Source organism: Panthera tigris, chromosome X (assembly GCF_018350195.1).
Source record: "Panthera tigris isolate Pti1 chromosome X, P.tigris_Pti1_mat1.1, whole genome shotgun sequence".
Lineage (NCBI taxonomy): Eukaryota > Metazoa > Chordata > Mammalia > Carnivora > Felidae > Panthera > Panthera tigris.
In genome coordinates, this window is record NC_056677.1 from 81,945,370 (window position 1) to 81,962,020 (window position 16,651).

Below are 16,651 nucleotides of genomic sequence, written 5' to 3' on the forward strand. Positions count from 1 at the left end.
TGGAACCACTAACTTTGCTGATGGTAGGCAAACATCCTCCATTTTTTTTTTTAAACTAGCATGTTCATCTGGCCAAACATGTCTCACACAAGCCCCTCAAAGCTATAAAATAATGTACATATAATAACATCTAGAAATTATACTATAGTGTTTCTCACTGTATTAATAACACATATTGAAACTTTCTGCATTTACACTTGAGGTTCACACTTCTATCAAAAGTTCTTAACAGCTGCAATGTATTCTGACAAAGTTTATTAGCTTATCTATAGGGTATAAATCACAAAACATCAAATTTTGCTTGCTATTTGGCATTTAAATGAATAAGCTGATACCACATATTTATGGAGAAATGCCAATAACACATTAAATAGATAAAAATTGTAGAACAATAAATATATCAAATTCCCAACACTAACAAAAATTAAATATACACCACATAAAAAAATATGAGAAGTTATAAATTAAATTTAAAAGTTGTTAATTTTGGGAAATGGGGTTAGAAAAGGAACAAAGGGAGAAAATTTAACATTTTATTCTTTTCAATTATCTTCTTTTAATTTTTGCAAAATACATGTAAGCCTTTCTATTTCAGTCAGTTAAGCATATGGCTCTTGATTTCAGCTTAGGTCATGATCTCCTGGTTCATGGGATTGGCCCCGCCTCAGGCTCTGTGCTGACAGCATGGAGCCAGCTTGGGATTCTCTCTCCCTCTCTGTCTGGCCCTCACCCATTCTCTCTCTCTTTCTCTCTCTCTCTCTATCAAAATAAATAAACTTAAAAAAGCTTTTAAATATACTTATTTTAGCAGTTATTTTGGATATCTTCAACTAAGCTTAATTTTCAGTATCACTGTATGCACTAAAAAGGCTTATTTAAAAAACTGTCCAAGATAAGAATAACTGTAATTAACATCACTAATCATTAGGGCAATGGAAATTAAAACCACAATGAGTGTCATTATACCTGTCAGAATGGCTAAAATAAAAAACACAAAAAAATCACAAGCGTTGGTGAGGATGTGGAGAAAAAGGAACCCTCATATGCTATCAGTGGGAATGCAACATTGGTGCAGTCACTGTGGAAAACAGTATGGAGCTTCCTCAAAAATTAAACATACAATTACCATATGATCTACTAATTCCACCACTGGGTATTTACCCAAAGAAAACAAAAACACTAATTTGAAAAGATACATGCACCCCTATGTTTACTGCAGCATTATTTACAACAGTCAAATATAGAAGCAACCCAAGTGTCCATCCATAGATGAGTGGATAAAAAAGATGTGATATCTTACTCAAATGTGGAATATTACTCAGTCATAAAAAAGAATGAAATCTTGCCATCTGCAACAACATGGATAGATCTAGAAAGTAGAATGCTAAGTTAAATAAGTCAGTCAGAGACTGACAAATACCATACCATTTCACTCATACATAGAATTTAAGAAACAAAACAAATGAACAAAGTAAAAAAGATACAAACCAAAAAACAGACTTAAATACAGCTCAAAAACTGGTGGTTTCCAGAGGAAAGGTGGGTGGGGGAAGGAGTGAAATAGATAAAAAGCATTAAGAGTACACTTGTTTTGATGAGCACTGAGAAACATAAAGAATTGTTGTATCATTATATAGTACATCTACAACTAATATAACACTGTATGTTAATTTTACTTTAAAAAATAAAGAATAACTGTAATTAGGAACATGTCAGAAATGCCTTGACAGTTAAATATTTATCCCTGTAATATATAGATAGCATCCCCTCTGAGTTTAATTTTTTAGGTTGCTTTAGAATATATATGATTTATCTAACTCTGACTCTAAACTCAGCAAGATAAAGAGGTTAAGATGCATTTCAGGACTTCCCGTGTTTCAGAATTAACGATTATATGCAATCTGAGTGTGCTGGTAAGATTTCAAATTTCCCTTTAAAATTTTTCACTAGTAAATATTTCATTTGTCAGCAATATAACTTATTATGGAGAGAATGTATCCTTTAAGAAGACAAAAGGAAACTACTAATTTAGAGGTTCAATAATTCCTAAAGTTTAACACTCATTTCTCTCCTAAATATGGAATTAAATCTGGAACTATTTAATTCCATATTTCCCCAAGTCTCAGTACTCAGTGTTCGAAACTGACAGACACTCAAATTTGTAAATACCAAGTCTGAGTATTTTAACCTAGACTTTCATTACTGGTGCCCCACATCATTTCCATGAAGCCCATGAAGTTACTGGCATCCCTTTACCTTTTTCTTTAGAATGGTATTGCCTAGATGTACTGCCTTTGACTCATTTCCTCAAACAAGTTCTTGGTCTGTTTTTCTTTATTAAATGGCACAATATTCCAGGCTTAAAATCTCAGCCTTTCTTCTCCCCAGAAAAAAACACTATTTCATATCAATTTTAGCTTATAACATTATTTCATATTCATCTCTTCCTTTTCATTTCCCGTAACACTACCCTTATTAGGCCATCAGTGCCTTTAGGCATCATTTAACTTTGTGATATTTATTTATTTATTTATTTATTTATTTAAAATAATTTTTTGATTGTTTATTTTTGAGAGAGAGAGACACCTAGTGTGAGCAGGGGAGGGTCAGAGAGAAAGGGAGACACAGAATCTGAATGAAGCAGGCTCCAGGCTCTGAGCTGTCAGCACAGTGCCTGACATGGGGCTCGAACTCACAAACTGTGAGATCATGACCTGAGCTGAAGTTGGCCGCTTAACCGACTGAGCTACCCAGGCGCCCCTAGCGTTGTGATATTTATTGAAGTTAGTTTCAAAGTACTATGGTAGATTCTGGAAAGAGATAAGAAAAAAGATTGAGCATCTATTGAAGGCCTTCTATGTGTCAAATAAAACAACAGCTTACCCCTATAGTCCTCAAAACAAATCTGCGAGGTAAGTGGCATTTCACATATTCTGAAGATTAGAAAATAGGGATTTAGTACAATCAAAATTACTTGTCACATCTGTTATTTGGTGGAACTAAAACTGGAAGTTTCTCTTGAATTTTTCTATTATATGTACATAACTATCCACATGTTGGAAGTGACACAGCAAGTAAATAATTCCTAATCTCAAGGAATTTACAATTTAGTAATTTTAGTAAGTGTATAGCCAGTGTATAGAAAAAACTATGATCCCCATATGAAATGTCAGAAGTGATATAAAACACAAGGTACAGTGTGTTCCTGCTGAGGACTTTTGGAAAAGCTTTATAGAGAACAGGTCCTGAACTAAGATTTAAAAGGTGTATATAATTCAGGTAAAAAAAAACTGGAATCAATGTTCTTGGCGAGAGGCAAGTATATGAAAGACAGTAATTGAAAGGTTGCCATGAGGCCAAATCATAATTGTCTTCACTAGGGCATTTGGATTGAATTTTGCATTCAAAAAGGGAAACGAAGTGGCTCACAATGGGCATATGAATTAGGAATCAGTTGCAGGAATGGGTCATTGAGGCTTGAAGCCTCAGGAGGGGCAGCAGGCACAGAAAGGAAGGCATGGATGTAAGAGGCATATCTGTCAAAACTAGAGGGCATTAAATCCTGAGATTAGAATTTGCTATGAATATGATAAGCTTTTAGATCTATCACATTTAAGCTTATACAATGTTATTCCTGATGCAAGAAGTGGAGTTTTGGCCTTAATTAAATTCAATAAATTCACCTACAGTTACTTGTCAATGGCAAATTATTTCCGAGTGTAATATGAGTGTGCTGATATTCTGACTTCAGTGAGTCAAAACTGAAATGCAGAAAAATCTGAAATTAAAAAAGAAGATGTGTGTTGATGCACATTAAAATGTACGTAGGAGGATTTATGCTAATTTTCTTTAGACAGCATGCTTTCCCAATCAATTCAATACTATTAAATTTGCGTTCCAAATTTCAGGAACAAATCTTCATGTAAAAATTATTCTCAGTCAGGGTATCACATCAAATTCACATGCACAGTTTTTCAACATCATACATGCTGGATTAAAAAATCTCTGTGGGAAGTCCAATCCATATAATTCTGATAATCAGTCATGTTGGGAATCACTGCTCTACAGTACAGGCTAGATCCTTACACGTAATGGCTGTCCAATACCTATTTGGTGACTAAGCTGATTGGTATACAGATCATCTACAATGATACTTATCAAGCTAACTGCTTTTAGTCTAACCCGAAAAGATTTTGGAAAAAAAGGAAAAAAAGAAAGAAAAGAAGTATTCCTTGGCACTATCTATATAAATCTCCAGAGTTGAAATCCAAGAATCTGAGTTTTATTTATTTATTTTTTAGTGTTTTTATTTATTTCTGAGAGAGACAGAGAATGAGCAGGGGAGGGGCAGAGAGGGAGACACAGAACCTGAAGCAGGCTCCAGTCTCTGAGCTGTCAGCACAGAGCCTGACACAGGGCTTGAACCCATGAACTGTGAGATCATGACCTGGGCCGAAGTCGGACGCTTAACTGACTGAGCTACTCAGGTGCCACAAGAATCTGAATTTTAAGTAGGATCCCCAAGTAATCTCTTGAACAGCCTACCTAGTGATCCTGTTCAACCTTCCACAAGGTAGTTCTGAACCCTGGCTACACATTAAAGTCACTTAGGTTGTTTTTAAAACATACCAATACCCAGACACCACTCCAGATCAATTAACCAGAATCTCTGGGAGTGGTTTCCCATCATACTTTCTTGTTTGTTTTGTTTTTTAAAGTTTCCCAGGTGATTCTGTTGCACAGTGAAGGTTGAGAATCGCTGCTAGCCAAATTTTCATGTGTTTTTTCGTTGAATGGAAATTTGTTTTCCTGGAGAGTAGGGGTCTCAAACTTTAGTGTGCATCAGCATCATCTGGAAAGCCTGTTAAAAGATTAATTTTGGGGTCCCATCCCCAAACTTCTTATACAGTTGTTCTGGGGTTGGGGACCAAGAATGTACAGTTTTTTACAAGTTCACAGGTGAAACTGTTCCAACATTCATCCAGGGATCAGACTCAGACCATGCTGTCTTAGTGCTTCTACTAGTCGTGGTTCTATTCCTTGAAGGCATGGTAAATATAATCCCTCTTCTAAAATGGCAATCCTCAAATATTTTAGTAGAACCATTACATCTTTATTGCTCCCCGCCTTAGCCTTTTAGTGAACTGATCCCAGCTCTGTCATCCAGCTGAATGTCCAGTGCTCTCACTGTTTACCTAAATCCCTGCAATTCATAAAGTGTAACATAAGCACAATCACCCTAATGGGGTCACAATAACAAAATAGTAAAATGAGATCATCACCTAATTTTTTTATTGTAGTAAAAATGCATAATATAAAACTTACCACTGTAACCATTTTTAAGTGTAGAGTTCAGTAGTGTTAAGTATATTCACCTCTCTGTTTTGAATATTTCTCTTCTATTAATATAGCCTAAGATAGCCTCACCAATTTTTTTGGTGGGCACATCATACTATTGACTCACGACAGGCTAACTTTTGTAAAACACAAGCTTCTACTGGGTGTTGTATGTAAATGATGAATAACAATTCTACTCCTGAAACCAATATTATACTGAATGTTCACTAAAATTTAAGTAAAAAATAAAATAAAAATAAGCCATCCCCACAATGATAATAAATTTGTGCTTAACTTGAATAAAGATAATTGTTTTAAGAAAAAAATTTAAAAGATACAAGCTTCTTGGGGAACCCGGGTGGCAGAGTCAGTTAAGCGTCTGACTTCTGCTCAGGTCATGATCTCACAGTTCGTGGGTTTGAACCCCACATCAGGCTCCGCGCTGACAGCTCAAAGCCTGGAGCCTGCTTCCGATTCTGTCTCCCTCTCTCTCTGCCCCTCCCTTACTCTCAATCTGTCTCTCTTTCTCTCTCAAAAATAAGTAAGCATTAAAAAATTTAGAAAAAAATACAAGCTTCTTTTTCACCTGGAGCTGTTAAACTGTCACTCCAGGACATAGTTATATAGATAGAAATTTTTATGGATCCCCAACCGGACCCAATATACACTTAGAGTTGTCTCATTTAAGTTTCCTTTGTTAGATTCTACCAATAATTCTGGCCTCTCAAGATCTTTTCAGATCCTGAATCTATAGACAAGAGGTTTGTAGAAGGTGGCTTCTTACTGACAACAATTATACATGATGGGATATTATTTTTCAGAGGGCATCCCACACTGTCAAGTTCTCTTCAAACTGCATTTCCCCTAAATTTGATATGAATGTGATGATCTCTACTTTCTAAAGGTAATACCTGAGGCCTGGAAAGGTCAAGCAATTTGTCCAAAGTTACACAGGAAGCATCAGAGCCAGGATTCCAATCCAAGTCTGCCCAAGATATCCCGGAGAGTTAGTTTTTAAAAAGGCCAAAGCTTAGATGAGAAACTTCCTCTCTAGGTCTGGCATATATGAGAAATGCATGTCTACTTCACAAGAGATGCTAAATAAATGTTCCTTTGGACCCTGCTCTATCCCTATCCCCACTTTTGAGACATGATTTTTGGACTCTCAGAAGTAAATGGTCTATAGCAAATTCTGAAAGTGGGAGAGGTAACTGGTTATAGATAGTGCAGATGTTTTTCAGCCTGTCTTAGGTGGAAGACCTAGAAGGCAGGCAAACATCAGGGAGTAGATGTTAAATTAGGAGTCATGTGAACAAATGATGTTGGCTGTGAGGAAGATGACTGGAACAGGAACTAATGCTTATTGTGTACTCACTATATGCCAGGAACTAAAGTTAAGTATTCTCACAAAAAACTGGGTCTTTTGAACTGGTTCTGGTAGGAATGAATACCTGAAGAAACTCGGCAATTTGTATCTCCCCCTTTTTCTTTTTTCTTCTTTGTACTCTCTTCACATCTTTTCTCTTCATAAACTGTTTAGAATTTGAAACAAATATATTTTTATTGGTTGGTTGTTAAATATGGGCTTCACACCGATTCTTAATTCCAAAAGCAGTAAGAGTTTTAAAAAGCACCAGAATGAGAGAGACTGCATGACAGTCTTTACCCTGCTATTAACTAGCTTATGATTAATAACATATTCCACCTTTCAGATTTCTATTTCTAAAGTTTCTCTTGTACTTGACCATATATGGGTTGATAGTCACCAAAAAAAAAAAATGTTATATTTTAGAGAGAAATACAGAGAGAAGCAAAATTTTGGTGGTATTTTTATAGAAGGGTCCAAATATCTTAGCTGCTTCCAAATAATAAGTCTATCAGGAAACACAAAAGATGATTTGAAGTTTTAAACAGCTACATAGTTATACAGAGTTTAGGGCCTAAAAATTCAAAAGGTCCTAATATTTTCCCCCTACTCCTCCATTATCTGCATTTCCTTATCTTTGTCCTAACCCTAAAATTGGTTCTCTTCAAAGTATTTCTTTGCAAAAACATACACAGAATTTCTATTACCAAATATAATGTTTTAGTCATCATAGCTAATGTCAAATTGCTTTAAGCAAATTATAGTATTATTTTTGTTATAATATAGGTATAAGTGGCTCAGTTTTCTTTCCTGACAATGAATACAACAAATTCATGGCAAATGGTCCTGCATCTTTCAATCTCATTTAGTTATAAGTTAGGAAAGCTATGGCTAAAAACATAGATTACACATTCGAATATCAAATGACAAAATTAAATGCTGTGATGTGTGATTTCATCCCTCATCTGCAGCAAATAAAGTTTTGAACATGGGAACTTAAATCCCTCCCAGTTAATCATAGACATGTTGTTCTAATATTCCTAGCATAGTACTTCTCACTTGTTCTTTATTACCTGACATATTTGGATTTTATGCCATCATAAACTTGGAAAAAATATATGGATAGGGGAACAAGATTTTATACTCAGAATCAAAGCCTGGTTTAGGTAGCTTGATAGCGAGATCTTAATGATACAATGCTGTGCTCTCAAATATGGACTGGGATATACTGTCTTTGAAACATACAGAAGCTTCTCATGCTGATAACATTTCTTTGTGTTTTAACATTAAAAAAAGCCATGAGGGGGGCGCCTGGGTGGCTCAGTCAGTGAAGCGTCTGACTTCAGCTCAGGTCATGATCTCACAGTCCGTGAGTTCGAGCCCCGCATCGGGCTCTGTGCTGCCAGCTCAGAGCCCGGAGCCTGTTTCAGATTCTGTGTCTTCCTCTCTCTGACCCTCCCCCATTCATGCTCTGTCTCTCTCTGTCTCAAAAATAAATAAAGGTTAAAAAAATTTAAAAAAAAGCCATGAGGAATAAGAAAGTACTATCAAAAACTAAGTTCAAAATGGGAAGAGAACCTAAGGCTGATAAAGGAGTAAAGGCTTAAACCGACAGGATATGGAAAAGATAAAACCAATGTTTAATGCATGGTTCCACTTATATTCAAAGTGTAAGAGAGTAAAACTGCTTTGCAATGCTGTCCTCTGTAGTCACAATAAATGGTACACTTCTTCAGGTTGCCAACTGTTAAAAAATTAAGCATAGCTTATAAATATGTTATTTTACAGAAATTAGACACCTCATAAAGTTCTTTAGATTGGAGAAAGATGGTCATATAACAAAACTATAACCTACAGGTACAGAGTTCTAGTTTGGGATGATGAAAGATTTCTGGAGATGGGCAGGGGTGAAGGTTGCCTAACAATGTGGATGTACCTAATGGCACTGAGTTGCACACTTAAAAATGCTTAAAATGGCAGTTTAATAAGAAACAAAATACTGAAAGTGTTAAAATAATAGACAAAAGCACCTTCTTCTCCCTGAAGGGGAGTTCCCCTGCAGAGTCAACCCATCACTCAGAGGAAAATGCGTAAGTAATAAACCTTTGTTTTGCTACTATAACGTAAGTGATCCTCTCTTGAATAACAATTATGAGGGTTATTTTAAATCAAAGAATGGTTTTGTGACAAATTATAAACAGGATCTGAGAAGAAAGTTCATGTATTTGGTGCTCTTACAATTTTACTATATTTATACATGACTTTAGCCTTTAGTGAGAGAATCAACTAAATTTCTATTAGTGAAAGTGTTTAGTCTTTTTATTTCCTTCCTACAAGAAGTGTTTACATGACTTGAGAAAGCAAAGCTTTCATAATAATTTGGAATGGGGCGAAAAACTATGACCTATAATACTGGGTAGTAGGGAAAAAAAATAAGCTTTTGAGTTGGTCAAACATATCCAAATCCCATCTCGATCTCTAACTATATACCCTTCAGCAAATTATTTAACCACTTGGAGCCAGTTTTTTCATCTAAAAAGTAAATAAATATACTGTCTCTCCCAGGATGTGGTGAATAATAAATGAAACAAAAATTTTTAAAAAATGTTCGGCACACAAAGTCACTTGATAAAATATGCTCGTTTACTAATGCAGAAGCTGAAATTTTTACTTAGTATTATATATAGTCAGTTTATTTCAGATCAGAGTAATTTTAGAGATAATCTAGTCCAACATTTCTCACTCTTGGCACTACTGTCACTTTAGGCCAGATAATTCATTGTTATGAGGGGTTGTTCCATTCACTGTAAGACATTTAGCAGCATCCCCCAGCCTCTACCAACTAGAAATTGGCAGCATTTTCCAGTTGTCAAAACCAAAAAATATCTCCAGACATTAACACATATCCCTTGTGGGGCAAAACTGCCTCTAGTTTATAGCTGATTTAGTCTAATGTCCTCATTTCAAAATAAGGAAGCTAAGGCCCAGAGAGATTATAGGAAATAAAGGATTGGGAAAGCTAAAATTTAAAATATATGATTCTAGATTCAGGTAGATTTGGACTATGAAAAAGTTCCAGAAGTTTGAGGAGAGGCATTAGTAATAGCTGAGAGATGTTTTTAAGTAAGTGAAACACAAATGTAAGGATGAATAATTCACATTCTATGGATTAAAATCCCCCATGTTGATATAAAAATATTCAATTCAGCTTGTTCCAGAGTACCTACCTTTGATGATATAAAAAGCAAAGAGGATTTACTCCCTAGAAACTCATTTTCGTGGAGCCCATTGTTGGATTGTGTCTACTCCAAATAGCTGCATTATTATGCTAAAGTTTTATAAAATACCATTAACCTCTGTATACAAAAGTGCAATTGAGTGTGAAATCAAAATTATCCTATTTGAAACTTTTTCCTAATACTACTAGATAACACCAGACAACTTAGGATGAAATACATTTTTGTGATAAAAGAAAAACAATTATGGCTTGAGTCAGACAAAAATGATGAGTCTATGCCTACAATTTGGTCCACCCTTGCTAATGAAATTAAAAACCACACAGGATCTCTGAGGAAAGGAAGATTATAACATCCTTCAGTTCTAAGTAAGAGAACTTTGCTTTCACTAGAATTAAATGTTACTTGGTTACCCTGATAAATTTAAGCTTATTAAAATTAGATCACTCTATAAATGGCTACATTTCATAAAATGAATCTTACTTGCATGACAATTAGATTTAGTTGTACCAAACACCAAATTTATTCTTCAAGATAACCCATCAGATGTTTATGGCAATAACTAGCTATTAACTGCTTTAATGCTTTGTTGAGGTGGGAATTACATAGTCCAACTGATCTTGATGCAAAAAAAAAAATCTAACATTGTAAAAAACTCTTTGCATCCTATTTTTTAAATATGAAATTTATTGTCAAATTGGTTTCCATACAACATCTAGTGCTCATCCCAACAGGTGCCCTCCTCAATACCCATCACCCACCCTCCCCTCCCTCCCACCCCCCATCAACCCTCAATTTATTCTCAGTTTTTAAGAGTCTCTTATGGTTTTGTTGTCTCCCTCTCTTTTTCTTTTTTCCTTCCCCTCCCCAATGGTCTTCTGTTAAGTTTCTCAGGATCCACATAAGAGTGAAAACATATGGTATCTGTCTTTCTTTGTATGACTTATTTCACTTAGCATAACACTCTCCAGTTCCATCCACGTTGCTACAAAAGGCCATATTTAATTCTTTCTCATGTCTTTGCATACTATTTTAATAAAGTGACAAGAATGAAAAACTCAAGAGTTGGCTGCAATAATATAAAACTCAGTCACAGATTTAAAGTCAGCTATTAATAAATCCAAGAAATCATCATTTTAATTCTGCAAAGAGCATACGTGCTTTATTCTCCATGACTGCACCTTTTGAGATAGCCTCCCTCAAGCGTTCTTGATTTAAAAGAATTTTTTAAATAGCTGACTTGACCTTTGCAATTTTTTAAACTTTTTAAAACATTTTATTTATTTTTAAGAGAGAGAGAGGGGCAGAGATAAAGGGAGACACAGAATCCTAAGCAGGCTCCAGGCTCTAAGATGTCAGCACACAGCCTGACGTGGGGCTAGAACCCACAAGCTGTGAGATCATGACCTGAGCCCAAATTGGACGCTTAACCAACTGAGCCACCCAGGAGCTCCGACCTTTGTGATCTTTTAATACCATTCATATAAAGGAAAGATGAACAGAGCTCAACACTAAGTTATAGTGGAAAATGGACCATGTTAACCTTGCCAAGGTATTTTAACACTGTTTCCCCTAAATGTCACAATCCATTTAAGGAGTTTTCAGAAATATTATTTGTGCTAGAAGTGCAGATGTGTACCTGTAAGCATTATGAACACACAGTTATAATGCTATCTAGTATCTTTATTTTCTCAGTTTATAAGATTAGTACCTAACCTATAAGTTTAGCAAGTTTTGGGTGTTTTACACAGATTCTCACAATAAAAAATAATGAAGGATTTCCTATAACATATTAATAATTACAAAATGCAATGTAATTAATAAAATAACTGGGAATAGTAGTTATAAGTTTAATATTTACTTTGTCTTTAAACGAAATATGTGACCTTCATAATTATAAGCACTCTGTGGCTAGTTAGCTCCGGAGTCCTGCCTGCTTGTGAAGTTACAAACTGAATTCAAGTCCTGTGTAAATCCACTAATTTACTTGATCTCATGACAGCTACATTGCATCAGAAAGTCACCATGCCATTCATTCCAATAGGTTAGTAAATGTGAATGGATCTCCAAGATTGGTTTCACATGGAAAAGAATCAAGGTTCATATCCAAACAAATATGTGATTAATACATGAAGGGGCAGGCTCAGTCAATATTTTCACATATTGACACCTAAAGACACATAGAGACAGAAGATCAGAAACTAACAAGTGGTCATTAACCTCTCTCCAGACATTCCTACCCTAACAAATGCAAAGAATAAATGTTAATTCTAACAGTTTGCTAATTATTCCTTCCTAGATACCAACATTAGATTTATAATGTGTTTTAGTGTACCTATAATATATAAGACACCATGGGTAGAATGCAGATTTATAATAAACAATGGGAGGGCCCTGATAGTTTAAGAGTCTGACAAATGATATTTAAGATTGCATTTTCCCCAATTATTTATTTATTCATTTTATAATTTCACTATCAAGCAATACTATTGACTTCTTTAATCTAGAGTTCTTTAATACAGCTGTGTCTAATTCAACTGTATCCTCATCACTGAGCATAGTGACACACACACAGGAGTTCAATAAACAATTCTCCAATAAATGAAGGAAAGGCCATTAACTAGGTTTTCTTATGATGGACTTGAAACTTCACTGAATAATATGGAGACAAAGGTAATTGTTAGGTAATTACTGTACAAATGGATTATTAACTAAATAAAAAGACAGCATGTCCTCCAATCTAAAACAGAATTCACTTAATAATTTTTTTAAATGAAGAGGTAAACAAACAAGAGGGTTTTTGTTTATTTTTGTTTTGATGTTTACTATGATAACATTGGAACATCAATATTGGGTGAAAATTCCTTTTTTGAGCCATTAAACATGAAGTGTCCTACAAAATCTCATGACTCCCTTTACCATGAATTCTAGGCAGGTATGTTTTGTCATATCCATTCACCTGGCATTTGTTTTGTTTGTTGTTTTGTTTTTAAGTTTATTGCCCAATTTCCCAGTTGTAACTTTTGAAACTTCTAATCTTCCCTGCTTGGCAATTTTTAATCTCCACTGTCATTTGCTCATTACCAACCCCAAGACAGATGAGATCCTTAGGAGTGTTGACTATAGTTGAAAAAAGATCACCAAATGCTTTATTAAACGACTTTTAATGGTTCTATCTGGAGTATACTTATAACAACTGGAATCTTGACAATTCTTTGTCACCTTTTAGAGTAATCTCCTAACCAGGGTTTAAAAAAAAAAAAAAAAAGCAAAAGATACTGGCACACCGTCAAGAAACATTTTTCTCTCTTCTCTTTTATCCAGTATCTTATAAATGGCAACCATTTATAGTCTTTAGAAATATCCAAACAAAAATATTTTACGATGTAATAGTGCTTTGGACAGTGTACTATATTACATATTTATCTTTCGTTAAGTGGAAAGGTAAACGTTTTGGTTTGGAGTGAACACGTAATTAAGGATATTTACCTAAAATGAAATAGTAAGAGATAATTTTTAGGTAGCAATTATATTTGTTTTTTTCATAGCTTAGTAAATTGTCTCAACACTAACAACACAGATTTAATTACTCACTGAATGTCAAGTGGTAACTACGGTCAAAGTTTCTTATGGCTTATGAATTACTGTTCTAGTGCGCAGCCATGGAAATGTCATTAAGAGTATGTATCAATGCAGAACTGCAAAATCATGGCTCATACTGTCAGACCAGAAATCAATCTTAAGAGTCTGGCTGGTTCAATACCTCTATTTCAGAAATGTCAAAACCCAAACCCAGGAAGTTTGTGATCTGTTCAGGGTCACAAAATCTAACGGATAAACAACAGAACCTAAGTTCACTGCACCAGACTTCTATGCTAGAGCTCTCCTCGTTTTGTCAGTTAGTAATAGTGTAGACAGGGTATGGTTGCTACATTATGAATTTATACCTCTTAAAGCCATTAATACCTGCATAAATTAAAAAATACTATAACCAATCCAGTCACAGAGACAGGCAAAAAGCCATTTGCTGCATGAGACACTGGTCCTAAACCTTACTGTGAAAAGGCCATGAGAGCCAGACTGAATTGTGATCTTGACCACCTATAAAACTGTTCTCTCGTTCTTTCCGGTTACACAGAAAGTTTGGTACAGAAACAAACAAAAAAAAATCCAGGTTTCATATTTTCATCCCGAAACAACTGTACAAATCCAGGCTGACTGAAGACAGTAGAATCTTTCCAAGGTTGCCTTCAGTAAGAGAGTTAATAAATACAAAGACATCACCATATCACAGTGTATTTCTAACTTCCATATTTAGTAAGTGGCATTTATGTCATGTGTCTATGACAAATATTGTAAAGGATTTTTTTACTGCTTTGCCATTCCCCCAAAGTGAAAGGTGTGAAAGGTAATAAATAGCACACAGGGATATATCACTTAAGAATGTGAAGAGAAAATCATTTTTATGGGCTAATTTTAATGGGGTGTTCTAAGGAAAAGGAACTTAAACTCCATTTTGGTGTCCACGTCGTTCACTTTGGAGGCAAGTTAGCACATAAGGTAACACACAAATAATGGAAATTAATTACAAAATTTACGATGGCAAAATGCTTTACTGAGATCTTCTGTAGTGGAATTGGTCTCTACTACCTAAGAAGCATTTCCAAACACTGCTTTAAAATGCATCTCAATGGCAAATTTTACAGTTTGCTGTTTACTACTATATAGTATTTGTGTGAACTAAATAGCATTTATACTGAAATAGTCAAGAAATCTCCTTTTTATGTTAGGAGTAGTATGTGTTGGTAGGTACAACAGCACTTATTAAAATCAAAACCATCTCAAAGATGGGTCCCTAAACCTTGCTCTACAAGGTCACACCCTCAAATAGCCAAAGAAAACTCTCCAATGTGGTATCTGAAATCTGTGCTTCTCCCACACTTCCTTTACTCTCTTCTTAGCACAACCCCCTCCATCGGACCCTATGACCCTAAAATCTAACAGCTCCCACTTTAAAGCTCATGTATACACTCTAACCTCCCCAAATTCCTAATCTCCTCTCTAAATATCCTATTCAAAGTTTCTACACTGCAGGATGCTGAATTTCACCAAAGGGGGTTTCCCCCCTCTTATTTCTTCAGCGTTTTCTCTTTTATCTCTGCCCCCTTTCTCCATCAGTCCCCCTTCCCTTTCCCTGACCCTCCAGTTCCACAGCACCTCTACCTTGTCTCCTTTCTACCAAATCACACCTCAACTTTATAGAGCATACTAAGGCGCCCTGGTTGGGAGAGAAACTAAGTGGTATTTTTCTTCCCTTCAAACTCCTGCTTTGTGAATACCTGCAGCTCCTTTTCCTGGGGACCCCCCCCCCATCCTTTTCGGGGGTGTGGGGAGAAGTAGGGAAGACCCTCTCTGCTTCGGTCCGTCTTGCACACTCGGGGCTACTACGGCGGGGCGGGGCGAGCTTGGCCTTTACTGCGCCACAGCAGGTGGGGGGGGGTGGGGCGGTGGTGAACCGCGCCCAGTCGGATCGCGGACGGGCTGGAGAGGCAGCGAAGGAGATGGGGCCGCCCCCACACCCCGGGACGGGAACTCACCTTCTCTGAGGCAAGGGCGGGTGTCTACTTTAAAACTACTGCCCCCCCTCCCCGCCGCCGCCATAGTGGAGCCGCCAAAGCCGCCGCCGCCGTCGCCACAGCCACCGGCAGGCGGGCTGGCAGGGGTGGAGGTGGCTGAGGAGGCAGGCACAATCACTGCCGCCACTGCCGCCGCCGCCGCGCAGGCGGTGTAGGAGGAGGAGGCGGCAGGGACGGTAGCTTCCTGAGGGGAAGACTCCGCCGCCAGCAGTGTGACTGTGCTCGGCGCCGCCGCCATCGCAGCGAAGCGCGGACAATTGCACTTGCGCCTCGCTCCCGTTAAGCTCTTTTAGCCCCGCCTCCCGCTTAGCCCCGCCCCCTTCGCCCCTCTTTTCCACGCTACAGCTGGAGCCTCGTTCTCGCTCCTTCTCCACACCAATGGGAACACTTTAGATCCACGGGCTGCCCCTCCCCCTTCACCAACTGCTTGGCGTCATCCTCTTCCCTTTGGAGGGGAAGCAGGGCCAAGGGCAAAGGGTAAAAAGAGCGGGATGTAAAAGCACGTGGGCCTCACATAGTGAGGCCTCTTCCCTTAGAGGAACTGATTTAAAACCAATTTAAGGTAAAAAACAAAATGACTGGAAACCAATTGATTCCACCTACAAAATGCTAATTCTCATAGCCCTAAGTACAAAGAGCAGAAATAAGCAGAGTACGTAATCATGACATTTCGTTCATGACATTTTCGTTCAGTAGAAACCTGTGAATCTGGTACCCAGCCAAAGAACTAGAATATTACTGATAATTTAAATCTCAACATTTTCCCCAAACTGCCCTGCTGAAGAAACCATTATCTTGATTTATGTTTATTACCATGATCTTTTTACATATATTCTTATCACATACATGCATGCCTAAACAATGTTTTTTAGTTTTGTTTTCAAATTTCACAGCACTTTGTATCTGTTTCTATGTAGTAATTTGGGACTTGTTTCTTTCGCTAAATGATTTGTTTCTAAAATTCATCCATGTAGATGTAGTTCATTCACTTTGAGTGCTGTGCAATATCCCATTCATTTCCCTGTTGATGGATATGTGTCCTGGTGCATCTGTGCAAAACTTTCGCTTGTGTATGC

The 16,651-nt window shown here is 36.8% G+C and overlaps 1 protein-coding gene across 3 annotated transcripts in view; it reads right to left on the reverse strand.

Moving 5' to 3' along the window:
- ZMAT1 (zinc finger matrin-type 1) overlaps positions 1-15,813 on the reverse strand; it is a 44,676-nt gene extending 28,863 nt beyond the window's left edge. For all 3 annotated transcript variants that reach the window (XM_042974231.1, XM_042974232.1, XM_042974230.1), the window contains exons 1-2: positions 15,537-15,813; positions 6,789-6,869 (exon numbers count right to left, since the gene is read on the reverse strand). In XM_042974231.1, the coding sequence (XP_042830165.1) occupies positions 6,789-6,869; positions 15,537-15,813 (358 nt within the window). The remainder of the gene's footprint in view (positions 1-6,788; positions 6,870-15,536) is intronic.
- Between the last annotated feature and the right edge of the window lie 838 nt (positions 15,814-16,651).